The 19239-nt window shown below is 51.4% G+C and overlaps 1 protein-coding gene across 4 annotated transcripts in view; it reads right to left on the bottom strand.

Annotated features, from left to right (window-relative positions):
• Nucleotides 1-19239, bottom strand: part of LOC144729477 (calcium-dependent secretion activator 1-like) — a 362783-nt gene that overhangs the window by 90713 nt on the left and 252831 nt on the right. For all 4 annotated transcript variants that reach the window (XM_078609805.1, XM_078609804.1, XM_078609802.1 and 1 more), the window contains exons 6-12: nt 14117-14353; nt 13510-13631; nt 11509-11620; nt 10841-10980; nt 6906-6972; nt 5312-5420; nt 4670-4879 (exon numbers count right to left, since the gene is read on the bottom strand). In XM_078609805.1, the coding sequence (XP_078465931.1) occupies nt 4670-4879; nt 5312-5420; nt 6906-6972; nt 10841-10980; nt 11509-11620; nt 13510-13631; nt 14117-14353 (997 nt within the window). The remainder of the gene's footprint in view (nt 1-4669; nt 4880-5311; nt 5421-6905; nt 6973-10840; nt 10981-11508; nt 11621-13509; nt 13632-14116; nt 14354-19239) is intronic.

Below are 19239 nucleotides of genomic sequence, written 5' to 3'. Positions count from 1 at the left end.
CACTGCGCCGGTCAGTGCTGCTTGGTGAAGGCGGGGAGGATAGATGTTGAGCATAGAAGTATAGCACAACAATGGGATTGCTACCCTGCCCTCTGCTGCCTACTGCGTATTTCCGCATGGTGGTCACCGATCCGAACACACTCCAGGTGCAACCCTGCTTAGTTACTGGAGATCTGAACAACAACACAAATCTCAAGGAAAGTTTGTGGAGGAAAATAAAAGAAGAACCAATCTTGTAATTGGCTTTGGAATTTCAGTCCCATGTGGCCTACTGGCTTTTGGCATTTGGCACAGAGCTAATGTTTTGAGTGACAGACTGGCAAACAAAGATTTCACATCTACAATCGGGAATGCAAATCAGTCCACTAGTATCATGATGCACAAATTCTAAAGATAAATATTTTAAATGACATAAGATCACTTATTCCCATTTTGTTGGCATATGGAATTTACAAATGTGTCATCTGCACGCTGCAAGTATCGCACGGATTGGAATCACTGTGTTGAAGCTACCCATATTTTTTTGGTGATAGTTGAAGTCCTGACGGTTCGGTGAGTGGCCTTTCTTGAAATTTTTGTTTAAAGCTATTAAAGCTATCGTTCTTTAAACGGTCGACACGGCGCATTTATGAAAGGAGAGAACCTAAATAAACAACCTCACAGACGACTCACGACATCAAACAGACGATTAACAAGAAAACAACCAAGACAACAAAACAACTTTGCAACTAAACAAATACGTAAGTCAAAAAAAGACAGGGGGACAAACAAAAACGAATTAAATGAAATCACAAATTAACACATTGGTGGTCTGACACTGCACGGGAGTGCAATAGTATTAGTCAAGTGCTCGAGCCAAGGTGCATGGACTGTGACATGCAGGGACAACACGGGACGAGTAGACCGGACGCACGCACAGACGGACGCACGCACACACGGACGCACGCACACACGGACGCACACACGGACGCACGCACACACGGACGCACGCACACACGGACGCACGCACACACGGACGCACGCACACACGGACGCACACACGGACACACGCACACACGGACGCACACACGGACGCGTTAACGGCACCGAGTCACGATCCTCGCACAGCAGCGGAGTGGCGGTCGGGGCACAAGGCCGGTGGATGAGAGAGCCTGCATCTAACAGAGACCGGTACTGCGCCAGTAAAGCTGCCAAGGTTTGGCTTTGCAAGGCGGTAGTGCCGTGGGGGGTTGAGGGGGGGGGGGGCGGTGAGGGAGAGGAGACGGTGCGGGATTGAGGTGGAGGGGGGGGGGGTGCGGTGTGGGTTGGGGGTGCGGGGCACCCCGTGTGAATTAAGATGGAATTAGTGCGGATGCATGCAGGGCTCCAGGCGATATTCCCTTCCTCGCGCCGCTCGGCGGGGCTGAAACAAGCCCTCGCTCGCTCAGTGCCGACCGTGCGCACCGCCCCCCCCCCCACCTCCTTCTCCCCCGCGGGGGGCGCCCGACACGCTGGGGGGGCCCCCCAGGGCGCTGGGGATCCGATCGCCCACCGGCTCACTCTGCCCCAGGTCCTAGCCACGTGCGCTGAGACCCCAGCCAGTTATTCCGACTGCATCTCCCCTACGGCTTGACGGTGCCGCATGCCGAAGGGACGGCGGCCATTCCCGTGTGGTCTCGCCCATCGGATGACCGACCGAACTCGACCCTGCTTAGCTTGCAGATCCGGCACGCTGACTTGTGATTTGGTGTTAGGCTGCTGCTGCTGCTGCTCTCGTTGCAGATATTGAAGCACCAGACGATTGGTGATCACGAATCGTTGCCATTTTGCTAATTTGATGATTGTTCGAGTTGCCCTGTAGTCTGCCGTACATCTACACACGAGAGCATAGCCCAAGCCAGCTGCCCCCGCCCATGATAGTGATGGCACCAGAAAATGTGTTGCTATCAAGAGGCCATCGCTGGGATCGTAAGTCTGCTCCTCTCTAACGAGTGGAATTAGCTTGCAACTACAGAGAATCGTCGGAATTTTTCCCATTTATAACTGTAATGCTAACGACCCCAAACGCTTTAAATGACCCGAGCTGCTACTTTAAACGAGTGGGAACGGGGGAGCACCGTTGCAGCGCAGCATCTGGTGGGGCTTGTTTCAACGAGGAAGCAAATACCGCCATCTGTAGGAGAAAAGATGCACGTGTCGGCCAATAATCCACGCGGGATTATCCCGTTGGCGCGGGCGTGAGCCCCGCCGTGAGACGACAACTTACCCTTCAGTCCCACTAGGGTGTTAGCAGAGCGAGAGGAGACAGAGCACACACGTCGTATAAACACAAACAAACACAAACAAACAGCAACAACGCGCGCCGCCAAACGAGTCAGAAGGCTGCCGCCCGCCGCTCCCTTCCGCACCGCCTCGGACGGGAGACGACGGGAGACGGAGTGAGAAAACCCTCGGCGAGCTTGCCCGAGGGCGACGGCTGTGGTGCTGGAACCATCAGCCGCAGTCATCCCACACCACCCCACCCCGCACGCGCGACACTCCTCCGCCACGCTCTCCTCTGAGACGTGCCTCGCCAACGCCGGGCTTTATTGATGCCGTCAATTTGCAGCACGGCGGAAGACTTTAATTGAGACAATTATCAGAGGAATTTCAAGTAAATTAACAGATTTGCGAAAGGCATGCTATCGTGGTGTCGCCTGCATCGCGTGCTGGCAACGTCCCGAGGCAATGAATGCCGCGTTGGGTGCTGGCATCGAGCGCGACGCGCGCGGACGGACGCGCACAAAGCTGTCACAGAGCAGGAGGCGCGTGTCGTGTGCGCCTCGTGTGTGCGAGTCCAGGCGGTGGGTTGCTGTTCACGACGACCTGGCTATGGGCAGCAGGACGCAGTTGTTCATAGCCACCACCACCACCCCCCCCCCCCGTATGTCTAGGACGGTCGGCCAAAGAAATTCTGCTCAGCCGTGACAATGGTTTTAAGACAAGACTCAAATAATTAGTTTTCCCTTCAGTTTAGTTTCTAAATTGTCTCTGTGCCGTCTGCGATTTTGTTTGAACTCTTTACTGAATGTCGAGCGTTACATGTTTTGTATTTATTGATTTGTGTGTATGTGACGTGTGTGTGATTGACGTGTGTGTGATTGATATCTGTGTGTGTATGTGTCTGTGATGTGCATGTGTATGTGACGTGTGTGTGATTGATATGCATGTGTATGTATGTCTATGGTGTGTATGTGACGTGTGTGTGTGTGATTGTTATCTGTTTGTAAGCAGGTCACTGGTAAAGAGTTGTTAATGGCCACACATAAATGAAAGTTCAACAAAATGACAATTACTTGTGAGGTCCGCAAATTCAATCAAGGACCCTTGCAAGTGCTGCACGGACAACATTTAAACAAATAAATTGAACTAAATAAAGTTCCATGTGAGGTGCAGGGTCTCATTGCAATCTACAGATATAATTGCAAAGGTCTCTGGGTTCATGATGGGGCTGCGAGGGGTAGCCTGGGAGCTCCATGGGGACTAACCCAGGGTGGAGAAACTCGTTGGGTCGACAGAAGGAGAGCACAGGCTGTTGAAGTTAAGCGTATGGAGTCTACAGTCTCGACTTGGTGAAGTCCTCTCTGTGATATTGGAAGCGCGAGGGCTGTGATGGCGTTGACCGCTGTTGCTTACGGCGGTCTCAAAGTCGACGGGGATGTTGGCGATGGTTTGCGTTTCGACTTCAGAGCAACGATGGTAAATGTCAGGTTCACTAAAGTGACCTCGTCTTTGTGAAGTGTTTACGCGAGTTTACAAACACGTCGTATTTAGCACTTACAAATATATATATATACATCTCAGAGAAAGTGGCAGGTATATTGTAATGTTGTGTCATACAAGGCTGTGTATGGATAATTAATTGCAAAAATTGTTACTACTGAATTGACATGAATTGTCAAGCCATTTTAAAACATGTTTTAACCCAATAACTTTAAATAAAATAAAACTCCAAATAGATAAAGTGGATTCTGTTCTATAGAACTATTAAGGCCCTCAGTTATAACTAAAGCTTCATGTAGATTATTAAGAGAAACTGAATTTTCATGTGTTTGGTGTTTGACTGTTTGGGCCATACACTCCTATGCATGGCATTGGTCTTAGCCAGTGATATTTTACTCGTTTTAAGTTAATTGTTACACACAATGTTATTCTTCTCTCCACACCGACGCTCCAATGCGCTGCACGGAGCTGGTAGAGATACTAGGCCTGTTTCCTCCACTGGGCAAACCAAACTTGTGCGTGTGATATTGTGAACAACTCTAGCCGTGACATTCGCCCACAGCAATCATGGCTTGCAAGTGACGCAAGATATTCTCTCAACGAAATCCATCGCGTGGGACGTCCATTTCCCTATAATTTACCTGTTATTTAATTCCTACCGCAAACTGTTGAAGAACCAAACCAAGAACGGAGCGGGGTCAAGCCAAAACATCGGTTACATTTTGTGATGGTAAGATCAATTGGAATGCCACGTCGAGGCGAGGACATTGTGCGTACGTACGTACGAACGTCTTTCGCACCATACGTAGCCAACCGTGCTAACCGGAGGTGCGTCACGGCCGCATTCACGCGGGCCGCTGCGAGCGGAGGAAGGGCACGGGGAGTGTGGCAGCGGCGAGCTGCCGACGCGGCGATCGCGGCCACTCACAGAACTGGGAGATGGGGGCGTCCATCTGGGGGCCTCCGCCCTTGGCGTTGAGCTTCTGGATCTGCGTGGGCGCCACGGGCTTGTGCGACTGCCCCGTGGCGCGGTACATGGCCTGCACCCAGAGGATGCGGTCCTGCTCGTCGGCGCTCGCAAACGTCACCGTGTCGCCCTCCTTCACCGCGTTGAAGAAGGAGCGGCCCCCGTCCAGGCCTGAGGCAGCGTGGGTTGGGTGGGACGGGAGGTGGGATGGGAGAGAGCGCAAAGATATAGACGGCCTCCCTCTCTATGCTCGTAACTAAACTATGACACGATTTTGTATGTTACCAGGTTCAGGCCAACTGAGCTATATAGCTCTTTTTCAGAAGCGACCTGGCCACAAATGATAGCTCAACAATGTAGACATTTATAGCGGCCAAATGCATGTTTCTAAATATGGAGGGAAAAACCGGAGGATCCGAATAAAAATCCACGCGGCCATGGGGAGAGAGACACGCAAACTCCAAATATACAGCAGCAGGCGTAACGGTCCCGGCCACACCATCCACCTCGCGCATCGTGCCGGGCAATCGCCGCTAACGGCACTTGACCTGAGAGGCCGCGTGGGCGCTGCCACGGGGGGGGGGGGGACCTTTGTCTTTGTACCTGGCTGCGGCTCCGTGTAGTCCACCGTGTAGCCGTCGAGCTGCATCAGCTCCTGTGGCTCGGTCTTTTTCTCGCGGTAGCTGCACATGGCGAAGGTGTACTGGCTCACCTGCGGCACGGCGAGAGAACATTTCCTTCGGCAACGCGGGAAACTGGGGCCAATCCGGCGGTGGGCGCCAATCTATTTTTATGTTATCAGGTAAGGGCCCACTCAGCTACTATGCAGCTTTTTTTCAGATGTGATAAATGACAGCTCAACGAAGTGGCTTATCACTGTGTAGCAATTTAGAGCATCAGCCAAATACTTTCAAAGCGTGATGTTGATTCTAAATGTGAAGCGAAAAAACGGAGGACCCGGAGAAAAATCCACTCGACCACGGGGAGAACGTGCAAACTCCAAAAATACGGGCGTCAGTGTTGGGATTGAACCCACCACCTCCTTTATATCAGGCGAGGTAGTTAACATCTCGCCACCGTGACGGTGCTGTGGTGGTCTCTACACGGCAGTGGTAATGGGGAAATGCCCAAAGCAACGACGGTGCGCGGTGCTTTAGCCGACGTCGATAATATAATTAGACACGGGTATAGTCGACGAGAGAGGTCTCTTTAAAGGAATTACAATTATATTCTTGGTTCTTTCGGTAAAGTCACGTAGAAGGAAAATAATAAAATAATATAAATATAAAACAATAAAAATTCTCACGACGTTTCGACTGCAACACAAGCAATCATCATCAGGTGTGAAATTCACAGCAAGAAATTTTGAAAAAAGTAGCCACTTTTTTCAACAAGCTAACGTATTGGGTCGTTGGCTCGTTGAGCTTCCACCTGGTTATAAATAATAAACGACTGAATCATTTATCAGTTGATTGAGACCACATTGCCTGCTTTCAAAATTGAATGGCACAATTTGCTCAGGGAGTGAATATAAAAAAAAACTATTTCAAGTAATGCTGCAACTTAATTCTGCATCCCACACTGCCCATGGGTGATTTTGTGCATAACATCATGACACTAAGTGAAGTCAAATTCGGGTTCACGCTTGCCTAGTTTAAACAAACGCTACCGTAACCATCTCACGTAGGCGACCCACATAGTGACGGTTCGAGTGATATTTACAAATGGCCACAACTAATAAAAGTCAGCAATGCGGTCTTCAAAAATGTCGCGCTCCGATGACTTCAAGGGCAGAAGCTTCGCCCGTGTCGTTCCCAAGCAGCGTGAAACGTCTCTTCTTCGACACTGATGGACTTCAACAAACGCCTCGTGAGACCGTCCTCCTGAAAGGGGCCATATGTACGCAACGTTGTTGTTGAAGACTATCCACACTTTTCCCCTCCACTAGTGACCTGGCAAATTACCTAACCGCAGTATTACCGCTTCTACCGGTCGTTGAGTGGACCGAGTAAAATCGAGGTTCGGTGTTGATTTTCAGTAGGAGACTCAAAGCTGACTGTGCATTGCGTTCCCATCGGAGGCAGTGTTGCAACTCATGCTGGCGCTCGCCCGCTTCGCAGAGACTTTGACTGAAGCGCAGCTCTTCGGACGACGGTCCAAGTCCACACAGGTGAACGTGGAGCCTTTCTTGCCTCACCTGGACCAAGACAAAGTACCTCTTCTTCCACCTCTTCCAAACGTTCTTGCCCAAAGCCCACAGGTATCTGGGAAGGCACAACAACGTGGACCGGTGACGGGAAACTCAAACTATAGTCGGTGGGCCACGCGAACGGCCCTCCCCCACCTCGGTGGGCCGCAGGCTTCACCCCGCGCTCGCGGACTCGCCACGACCCCTCGCTTCGCCCGAGATCAGCGGTGGCCGACCGGTGTCTCCCGAGCCACCACATGCGGCTCTTGAATCCACCGCATGTGGTGGCTCTAACGAAGGGGCATCGCGTAGGACGCACGATCTCAGTAGTAGCAAAGAATAATAAATGTCTCCCGTGCTGTGCCGAAAACTGTGAATATATACACACACACACACACACTTATATATACACTTGGCTCTTTGCAGAACTCAGGGGTACTTTTTGGATATTGCTCTGTTACAGGTTGCCCACCCTGCTCTAGAGACACTGAGACCAGGCCGCCACCAGGGGCACCACGGGACACACGAGGCCAGTGGGCCACCGCCAGGAGCACCACGTGACACGTGAGGCCAGTGGGCCACCACCAGGAGCTCCACGGGATGCATGAGGCCAGCGGGCTGCAGGTTGCCTACTCCTGGCGTAGTCGACCTTGGCATTGTGTTTATCCATTACGATACACAGACACATGCGCGTGTGTGTGTGTAGTTGACTAATATTGGGCATTTGTCAAGGCAACACGGTCCGTGACACCAGTCAGATTCTTTTTCAAACACAGAATCACACCCAGAGGGCACGTTCACAAGCTATCCCGTCACCACAGAGCACAGAGCTTGCACAGTGGCGGTGACGGATCTGTCATGACCAGCAGAAACATTCATCCGCTCGAAAGGAACCTTTTACCCCGTACGCACACACATACACACAACAACACGGGCACTGTTGCTATGTCCGCCTGTAAAAATAATCCACACAAAACAAACTGTATCACAGCAATTTTCAAACTACCTTCGTGCATAATAAGTAAGCGCAACTGCCAATTGGGTTTTTGCGGCGTATAAATGCGATCGCATCTCAAGAGGCTTCATAAAAAACAGTGGTGAGCTTATTTATCTTGTTGATTTTTTCGTTTGATAGAGTGCTGTCTGCAACCATTACTGTCCACTCCATCTCTCTTACCTCTATAAAGAAGAAGGGTAATTGCCTGAAACGTCACCTATTACTGCAGCGTAAGAGAGGCAGGTCAGTCATACACAGAGGAAAAGAGGGAGGCCTTTAGCCTGGACATGAATCAGGACTCGACACAGCACGGACGACTGAGAGACACGAGTTCCAGTTACTAAACGGGCACGAGCGTTGTTCCAAGTAATAATGACATAACATTCTAGTCATATAGCCAGCGGACCTTGGATATTATACGTGGATGTTGAACTTCTTTCGCACCGTACGTAGCCAACCGTGATAATCAGAGTGTTTTGTCAGAACCATGTGCTTAAGCAGTCGAACTCTGGACTTATTGGGTCTCATTAGCAGAGTTAGGCCTGTTCACAATTGCTGCTGGGTTGCCCGATGTTGCAGGAGAGGGAGCTCGATGTTCTTGCATGAGCTAACAATTGTGCCAGCTACCGACCTGTCAACTTACATACACGTCATCATACGAAGAAGAGATGAATAAATATGTGTACAAATTAGTGTTCATATTTATGGACAAGTCATTGCACTATGCATCCACAATCGCTCACTTAGTTAAGCAAAGTCACAGTGTCTCTGATCAAATGAGACTTTTGGCAACAATCATATCCATTGTTAGCCTGGAGACAAGTGGTGAAAATGTTACATGTGATGGGCAAGTCTACCCACAGGACAACCAGGCGTTGAACTCGGAACCTTCTGGTCGTGGGCCGGTCTCTGCCACAGAGCCACCTTGCCAGGTACCAAAAACTGTCCCAATGTCCTTTTACGAAAACTGAAGCGAAATATACAAATTATTCCTTATGATGCATGACTTAACATGGGCATAGTTGATTCTAAAAATATATCATCATCAGCACCATCTATGATATTTGCACTGGTGGATGAAGGCTTCCCTAAGCCATCACCATCCCTGTAAATATGTATTTATATAAATATATATTTACAAGTATATTCCATCAACAAGATGACAGCCCATCCTGCAAAACAACACCATTGGCTCTTTCGTATCCATTAGCAAGCAGACGGGACGGACACCTCAGCTACTGAATCCTCCTCTGGCTTGTGCGGCATAACTCAACACTTAAGACAAGTCTTCACAACGCATTACCCTCAACGGCACAAGTGGGGGGGGAGGGGGGGGCGGTTGTGGTGGTAGTGGCGGTGGCATCAGATGCGGACCGGCTGCTCCCTACAAGCGGGTAGAGGAGCGGCGGGAGGCGACCCGGCCACGGGGGGAGACGAGACGCGGGGCCGGGAGCTGCGGGCCGCACGGCCGCCCTTCGTCATGCGCGAACGAATCGGGTCTTTGCCCACGGGCGAGTTAGAGAGAGGGTCGGGGGGGGGGGGGAGATCGTTGGCGTATCCGCTGATCGCTCTCGGCAAACGTTGTCACCGCCGCTCGGCGCACACCACCGGCGAGAGGCAATCTCGCGTGTCAGGCCCGATTTAGCGGCCCGGGCCTCCGCTCGTCCCCCAGCTGTCAGAGACGCGCCCAGGTGTAAAGAGCTCACCCGCGTGAACTTTTCATTTCATTTGAAGGCCACCCTCGTGGAAAAGAAGTTATGTTTATGGGGGCGGTGAATTGTGCTGGCGGTGAATTGTTCGTAGAAATATTCGCTCTTTTTATGCAGTCTAAAAAAATATAATTAGTTACTTGTAGGCCGCTGTAAAAGTTGGCAATTATTTAGTGTAAAGCCACGACATTTGCTTCGAAATTTACTTCGTTCATATACGATGCATGCGGGGCCCGATGCACGAGGCTGTTACGGCCGGATTGTGGCTAATGCCACAATCCGGCCAAAGCGTCAGAACAAACTGGAGACGAAGCGGGCCCCCTGGCGCTCGGGGAACTACTGGAGCGGTTTTCAGCGCATTCGTGTAAGAGCGTGCACGTGTTTAATTTATTTTGTCTCAAAAGTTGTCGAGCTGTCTTTGTCAATTTAAACTCCTCGTGCCTCCATAGAATAATAATGCCAATGCAAGAACATTTTGCCAACGCCTCCATATCACAGGGTTTCAGCCCTGGGGCAGGCGTGTGAATAATATTGTCTGTCATTCCGAGGCCAGCCGAGGGTTACGACGAACGAAAGTTGAGGTTTCTGTAGCGATATATATGACAAGGTGTCAACAATACTTTAAGTTTATTTTCAGCAAGGTAAGATACATGTCACGGCCAGTGGGTGCTGCTGTGGTTGGCGCTACGAACCCGGCGATCCAAGTTCGATTCCTTGCACAGCTATCACACGAGTGATATCTGAACTGGGCCTGAACTCACCCTTTCACCAACCTACACACTGACAAGTTTGGTGAAGTATGGTCAAACAACCTCTATGATCAGCACGACATGGGGAACGCGTTGTATGTACAGCTGGCTGACACCTGGATAGGAATACAGGTCCCCCAGAAGTGCTGGCTTCGTGCCCTGACTTGTCACTAGCTGGCCAGAACTACCTTATTTGTACCTTCTATTAGAGGACTTAGCACCATATGAAGCATTAATATTTAACCTACTTCATGATATTGATGCACATATGCACACAACGCAAATATCCCCATCTCGCCGTAGATACCGATGGGGCATTTACGTTAGAGAGCACCTATTAACGCTGCCACAGCAGACGTGCACAATCAAAGACAGACAAAGAATCCCCCCCTCCCCCCCCATATAGCCTTAACAGACTGTAGGGGCAAGTGGTGTTGGATGAGATGGGAAGCATTCGTGGGTGATTTGATGGCAGGTGCTCAGACTGACCCGCAGTGCTTGAGGTTCTGGGGCTTGTCCATGCGCACGGCGAGTTTGATCTTCAGGTCCTGGTCGGAGCTGTTCTTGGGCACCACCATCTTGTGGAATTCGGCCGACTTGGTGCTCGTCGGGGTGGGGTGCAGGATGACCTGCAACAGGAAAACACAGCGCTGAGCGAAGACGACACGCTAAGACGACACGCTAAGACGACACGCTAAGACGACACGCTAAGACGACACGCTAAGACGACACGCTAAGACGACACGCTAAGACGTGGGTATGGCAGTGAGCCAATCGGCAGGTCGCGTGTGGTGTGGTGAAGCCGAAGAAACCTCTGGAGGGGCTCTCCCGAGCCCTCCTCTAGTGGAGGCCCTTCTGCCAGCTGTGACGCGAGCCAGCGATTGTCCATTGCGGGGCCACACCTTTACCTTTTACACGGGGAGTGGTGGCGCAGTTGACAGCGCACGACACAAGCTATCGCTCGCCACTGATGCGGGCGGGCGGTGACTGAACTTGTCGAGAGGAGTTGGAACTCCACCAACCCGCGCTGTCCAGCGTGACGAAGCAACAGTGAACAAAAAAAACTCCCGTGACCGACCGGGAGTGGGGAGTGAACCTTCGCCCAGCAGTGCATTCAAGGGGCCATTCACGTTCGTGTTGTGGACAGAATCGCTCACCTTGCCCAGTTCCTTGTCCTCCAGGGCCAGGACCCCCGTGCTCTCCGTGAAGAGCTTGATTTTGACGGCCGGCAGGGGATGCGTGGTCGTGAAGTCTCCCTGCGTGCCCCATCTGACAGAAGTCGGGCAAGACAAGCGAGCGGTGAGCGGGAGGACGTTGCGTGCGCGGGAAGCACTTGGAAGACGAACCGCGACAAAGCGAAACCTGATTTGAGTTTAGATTCTGGCTTTGCTGGAACTGTCGTGTTGCCGGCCATGACAGGGCTACGCAGTTTGTTTTTTCCATTCTAAATTCCTCCCAGCTGAAATCTTTCAAGTGGCAGCACACAATGTCTGTTGGCAACCCTTAGCCAATGGTGGACATTCCACATTCCCATGGAAGGGGACCAGAATGTTCATAGGACAACTGCTGTTGACCTTTCACAAAGTGGTTTGCCTGCTTAAACAAAAGATGCTGGAAAACACTGAACTATATTGATATAACCTGTCAGGCTAACAACCCTTGAATGTTATTTTACATTAACGCAGTTAAAACAGACCCTTGCCTATGATTATATTCGTTTATTGCCCACAATATGCCACGACTGCACATTTGAGTAACCTTCCTACAACGTAACTGCTGTTAGGGTTGACCTAAGCCACATTAACGTAATGTGCATCACAATATATTACAATATTTTTTAAAACACACATGTAGCAATTTTTATTTTATTTTGCGCAACATAATTATTGGCAGGTTTGACCGACACTCTTATCAGGATGTGTCACCACTACCTAAACACAAAATAGCAGCGTCTGTGGCTTTTCCAGCGACCAGTGGATGTTAGCATCGCCCCCCACTGGTCACGTGGGGTTATTGCACGTTCGTGCGCTTTTCTTGAGTCTTGCGTGGTTTCTTGAGCGGCTCTGCTGGGCAGCACGCGGGCCACGCTTCGTGTTAAATCCGTCTTCACGCAGCGTCACTGCTCGACGAGCCCATGAACACGTCCAGCCCTCGTGTCAGTCCACTGCTACGCCAGTCTTGCATGGGGGGTCGTTTGAGCGCTCTGGTCAGTACGGCCCGGGGTTCAAGTTCAAGTTCATTTATTAGGTATAGCCCTGTGAGCCATTCGGCTCTTGAATCGGGTGCAACCGCAACAAACGAAAAACAAAAACATAAACAAGAAAACATCTTAAAGTGACTATGCGCAAACAGAAAATCCAAGAAAAGACAGCAAAATATTGCAGAAAAAGCACCGTACACCAACACTGTGTGCAAAAATCCCAGTGGGATGCAAGTCAAACAACCAACAACAACCACAAGACAACTTAGATGAAAGCCATCAGTCTAACTCTGTACTACAACAAACAAACATGGCCAAACCGAAAAACTTTTCGAAAATCACCAAAATAAAGCCATAAAAGCAATGAAACAGTGATCATAGGAACTGTGACCGAATTTTCACAATAAGCGACGTAAACCACATGTACTGCCAAACTCTGCAGCCATAGCTGGGAAGGCAAGGAGCACAGACGTGGGGGCGCACAAGTACAGCGCAACAATAGATCGCGCTGCCCTGGCCTCTGCTGCCCACCACGCAGCCCCACAGTCTATAGCAACGCCTACACATTGACAAGACAGACAAGACACGAACGAACAGACATATTGGATATAGAGATGGGCTAACATTCAGCCAGACATATGGATAAAGAAACTGTCAGAATCAACGACATGGGCAGAAAGACAAAGAGGCAGACCGACATGTGGACAGACAGACAGAAAGACAGACGTGATTATAGACAAGAATCGATAGGGATGAGTGAAAAAAAACAATCGAATGATCTGACAGATATAAGCAACTAAGACAAATGGACAGCAACAAGGATGGACCGAACAAGCAAATGGGAAGTGGGAAATAGAGGACGCGAACGGAGAGACAGATGCCAAGACAGACAGAGAGGCAGACGCATGGACAGACGGAAGGGGAGACGCGTGGGGAGGAGAGGCTCATGGCTGCTCACTGTGGCTTGGAGGCCTCTGCCTGGTCCGTCTGCAGCTTCTCTCCTCCCTCCACCTCCATGGTGCAGTAGACGATGCGGTTGGGAGCCAGCGACTTGAGTCCCATCACCTCCATGATCACGATCTGCGCGAGTGCGGAGCGATCGGCCCCCGGTGAGCGCGCACGCGCGAGCGCCGAGCAGCACGGACGAACGCGGTCGCAGGAGAGACGCTAGGATTGGAGGAGCTTAACCACAGGGACCCCGATTATTTCCGATCTTCTCGACCAACGCGCGGGCACGAGGTTAACGCGTTCGGCACGTTGCCGAGGGATACAGGCAAAGCGTGCCGTTAGCCGGCCGTGTCGCAGGTGGCAAAGTGCAACCGTGTAGCTTTGGTCAAGATCAGCAGCACGGGGGAGACAAAGGTGGCCAGGCGTGTGTGCCGCCCCCCCCCGCCCCCATCCGATTAGTCTGATGGAATATCCGCAGCTCTACAAGTGTGACTGGGACATTCAACTGTGCAGAGAGAGAGAGACAGGGAGAGCCCATCATCAGCGCCGAGTTGGCACCGACTCTCTGGACGGGTATCTTGGCTTGCGCCCCCCTCCCCGGCCGGTGCCCCACGCACCTCGAGGCTGAAGGCGAGCACCACGTCGGACTTGGACAGCTGGTTCTCGTTCTCCTCGCCCATGTCGATGAAGGACGAGTTCTGCGAGCGCCGCAGCTTCTGCAGCTTGAAGTCGGAGCCGCCCTTGGCCACGGGCATGCTCTCCAGGTTGGCCATGAGGAGGTTGACGGCCGCCTTCAGCTCCTCGATGTACATGCTCTCCATCTCCTTTTGGACAAACTGCGGGAAGCGCCGCTCCTTCGTGCCAGACACGTAGACATAGACAAAGATCGTCCTGCTTAGCCTACGCAGACTGTTGGGGCAAGTGCTGTTAGCGAGCATCCTATGAAGGCCAGCACAGCACACGAAGGGTTGGGTGGCCAACACCACGCCCGGCCGCCTTTGTCTCCCCAGTGACGATGTTTACACACCGCATCAGGTACTAATTTGAGGCTGAGTCAACCTAGGGGAGGCCCAGGACCGGTTCAGATAATCGTCACTGGTGTTGTCCGTGAGCGGGAATCAAACTCGGGTCGCGAGGTTTTTAGCGCAGTGCGCAAACCAGTACACGACCGCTCTCCACAAACATACACACACGTACACTCACGTACACACACGTACACTCACGTGCACTCACGTGCACTCACGTACACTCACGTACACTCACGTGCGGTGCGATCATTCCGGAGCTCAGCCAGAGAGGGCCCCTGCGTGTGGATCCGGGCCGGTAAACAGCGACAAGTTTGTGTGCAAACAGTGACGTCACCGGCGAGCGTCTGAGTGCCGATCCCAAGGACAGAAAACTCGGGGATTTAATCCCAACCAACGAAAGAATCTGCATGCCCCATGGCAGATCTGGCCAGGCGCAGCAGCGAGGGAGGGTTGGTGGATCACACTAAGATGGGCTGTGATACTCCCTTCACGTGGGCATCAAGGAGCCATACCCTTGCTTGCCAGCAGAGTGCGATACAGCAAAGTGAGGATTAATATTATCTGTCGTTTCTGCATGGGATCGAGTGTTACCCCCTCGCACGAGTGGGTTCTCTTCGTTGTGCTCCGGATTCCGCCAACATCTACAAACACTCGTTAATTGGCTGAGGGGGACAGAAAAAAGAGTAATACATAGAGGACTGCAGAGCTTGGGTAATTGTTGGTTACCGGCTCACCGCCAAGGCTGCCTTGCAGCTTTTCTGCAATTTTGCGATGCATTCCTCACGAACGACGCAATATAAAAAAAAACATTACTATTATTGTTAAACTATGCAAAAAATAGCGTGCTGGTTCGGCTAAATTAGGCGCTGCACCTAACTCAGCCAAACAAGTGAAAATCAAATATTTAGTGAAAGAAATCAGTTCGTGAGGTCCCGTGCCGGCGCCTGAAACCACTTGATATTCCCGGCGCCTGCCAGCAGCGCACGAGTCCCGCTCGGCGTGCCAGCACCTCCACACGTGCACTGTGTCGGTGGCACAGGCTGCAGCTGGAGGATGAATGATTGCCCCTCTGCACTGCTAAACCAGATTACACTTCAATTCCTCTCCCCCCCCCCCCACTGCTGGGCACAAGCCAATTGCACGGCATCTCTCATTCTTTTCCATTATCCGAGCCAGCTGTCCTTCCTGGTAGATATTGCATGGGACTGCAATAGGCTGCGATATAAGATCCTTGATGTCGTGTTTATAAATAGATTGTTGCAATTACGGCAAACTCAAATATTTAGATGCCCCCCCCCCCAACCATCACACTCTACACCTCCCAAGTCGTTCTAAATTGTTAATAATAAAGCAGGGCGAGAGGCAAGGATCGAATGGGACAGACAGGTGGACTGTCTGATGGATGCTGCTCCAGGGTTCTGGCATAATGGCAACGGGCCTTGCGCTTTGGCTTCTGCCGTGGGCTGCACGGAGCCCCTGGCACTCGGGGTGTTTCATACGCCGCGGACACCTTCAGCCCCAAGCGGGGCACGCAGGACTTTGTAAATGGGCTCGCACTGATTGCAAACACCTCCGTGGCAATAATCCAGCTGCAAGTACGTCGGCTGAAATGGGCGCACGTTATTGAACCGCGCGATGGCCCACTCGGCGTTAGCGGTCGTGTATTTGACGGTTTAGTGGGGACCGTTTTGCAATCTTACGGAACAATGCCCCACTTTGGTAAATCCCCATGAAGAATCAAAGCTGCGATTCCGGCCGAGCCAGACTGGCTGCGTGCTGATTACACTGACCTGCGTATATTACAACATCCACACAGTCGTCACCCCCCCCCCCTCCCTGCCATAGGAAAGTGTAATTTCGACCACTGACTGAAGGCTGTGAATGGAGATGTGTGCGACGCCGATGCTTGACGAATCACCGATATTCGTCAGCGATGGGGCCCTGGGCTGTGAAGCAGTCAAATGAAAGGAACGGCAGAAATCTAAACTAAACTAGCTTTTTATTTTATTTGACCAGGTAAGGCCCTACTGAGATATGTAACTCTTTTTCAAAAGCGACCTGGCCGAAAATACTAGCTCAGCGATGTGGCTTATCATGATGAGGAAATGTAAAGCATCAGCCAAATACTATGAACGAGTGATGTTGATTCTAAATGTGGAGGGAAAAACCGGAGGAACCTGATAAAAGTCCACGCGACCACGGGGGGAGAGAGATAGAGAGATGTGCAAACTCCAAATGAATGTCTGTTGAAGGCGAATGATACGGCAGTCTATCCCTCTCGACGAGCTCTACACGATGCGCTAATCAAAGTTTCTAAGTTTTGTTTCTTCTGCGCATTCGTCCTCGCCGCTGCGCTTGGACACGACACGACAACAGAACGATCCGCGCCAGGCGGGTCGCGGCGTTCATGTGCGCGGTGGGACTGAGTCGCCAAAAATAAATAAATACGCTAATTAATTACGATTTGGGACCCCGGGGTCCTGCCATAAGGTTCAAATATACAACGGGCGTCAGGGTCGGCATCGAACCCAGGCGAGGTAGTTAACGTCTCACCGCCGAGTTGCCACTTGTGCCCCGCTGTTGGGAGACGTTCCATATTCACGCCGTGGTATGCGCAGTGGTGCACTGTATGCTTATAGCACTCGCAACGAAATAATTCACAGAGAGAGAAGATAAAATAACAAAGAAACAAATCCACCACCAAGGACACCGAGAGGAGGGCAGGCAGCCAGGGTTATTGTCGCCGTGTTGTTATCATCGTTGGAAGTTGACCCTTCCGGTGAAGTTTCTTTGTTGAGTCCCACACAAAGACACCACCTGGCCTTGACTCTTCCCTTATCAGCCATCGCCACGTCAACCCATTACCATTATTTTAGAGAGATCCTGAAAGGCAGGGAGGAGCGTCGGTGCAGTGGGGTTATAGCGCATTGCCCTGGGAGCCCGGCAAACTGATTTCCATCCCCGGCCACGGCAGACGTTCAGTCGTGAGCGATGTCAGAATCGGCCTTTGCGACGCACCCAATCCGAACCCACCCGACCTTTACCGGCCTGCGTGGTGAAGTATGGTCAAACAACCCCATGGCCGACACGCGGAGGCGTTGACAAACGGTTGTGGATTTTATTATCAGCTACTATCAAAAAGTCCCGCCCCGCCTGAAGCGATTTTAATGATTAGTGCTGGCCAGGGGTTTGTTGAAAGCTGGACATTATTATTATTATTATTTTCAGCGCGTGGGGCATTGCATCTAACGGCGTGTTTATCACGGTCAAACCCGCAGTGTCCTCGTTTCACCACAGAGCCGGAGCACCAAGGGATGGATGGATCGATCGTGATTTATCCTTACGGATTTCTTGGCCTGAACATTAATATAAAGTGTAACTACGAAATACAATTACATATGCACACACACATGCTCATAAGCAATATCACTAACAATGACTGGATGTGACAGTGTTCTTAACAAGCATATGACTAATTGCATTTATGTTTTTCACTGAGTTATGCTTTCGCTCAATAAGTGGTTAGCAAGGAGACATGAGGGTAACGAATATGTAGCGCCGATCAATGCCAGCGGCCATGGGGATGTTTGCCAACATTGTAACGTGTAATTCTTCAGGGTGGAGATTACATTATTTTTTAAGATTCTAATAGTTCATTGAAATGACTGGTGCTGCTGTGAAGTTTCACTTACAATTCGTAGGCTCTTAATCGGGAGTTAACGCACCGCACTCGAAACTCAGTGGCTCTCACGCACCGCGAAGTGAACCCAGTGACCCTCGTTCATTTCCTGTCCGCAGCTGACATGAGTGGTGGTGGTGAGTGATATCTGAACCACGGTCACGGGCCTTCCGACTACATCAACCCGCACTGACCAGCGTGGTGAAGTATGGTCAAATGACCGCATGAGCTGACACGGCATGGGGGGGCCTTCATCCAGCAGCGGATTGGCAAAGGTGGCTGTAAAAATGCCATCTGTAAAGTCGTGCAATAGCTCAAGGAATGTTCTTTACCCAGGAAAACTTTTTTTGAGTCTCAAGTCTGCTTTTCAGGAAGGTCCTGCGCTGACGTGTTTGGCCAATTGACAATTGCTTGGCACGTGAAAACAAACTCCGCACAGATAGACTCAAGAATCCAACTTCAAGAATCCGTTCAGCATTATCATCAGCGATGGTCAATCCGCTGCTGGATGAAGGAGCTCCCCAAACCGTCACAGTTTAGTACGGCCCTGCGAAGTGGAACATCCAAATAGCACCTGCACACCGCCTGGTTTCATCGCTCGTTCTCCACGGCGGATGTCCTGTCGGGCGCGCTCCCTCCTTTTGCTGCCACTCCGTCGCCAGTCTCGACCGCCGGCCATCGTCCCTTCCGAAGCCCACTAACACTTGCTAACAGGCGGTGCGACGTCTCCATTCCCGCCGTCTCCGTCCCTCGTGCCCCTGCCCACTTCCTGTTGTTGACTCGCTCGCCCTCGCCCCCCCTCCCCCCCTCCTGGCTCCCGCCCCTCGCCGACCCCCTTTGTCTTCCCCACGATGCCTCATTACTTTTCAGCTGCCCGGATTTCTGTCGCCCCTCTCTCCCCCGCAGCCACGACCAGACTTATCCCAACCCGTAGAGCGCCTCAGCAAGGCGCTCTACGGATCTAAATGAGATGAGCTCGACGGCCACTACGATGTCTCTGGCTTGCGCACTTTCTCTAACCCACGTGGCCCTT

This window comes from Lampetra planeri, chromosome 32 (genome assembly GCF_965212315.1).
Source record: "Lampetra planeri chromosome 32, kcLamPlan1.2.h2, whole genome shotgun sequence".
Classification (NCBI taxonomy): domain Eukaryota; kingdom Metazoa; phylum Chordata; class Hyperoartia; order Petromyzontiformes; family Petromyzontidae; genus Lampetra; species Lampetra planeri.
This window is presented reverse-complemented; position numbering and strand designations above follow the sequence as displayed.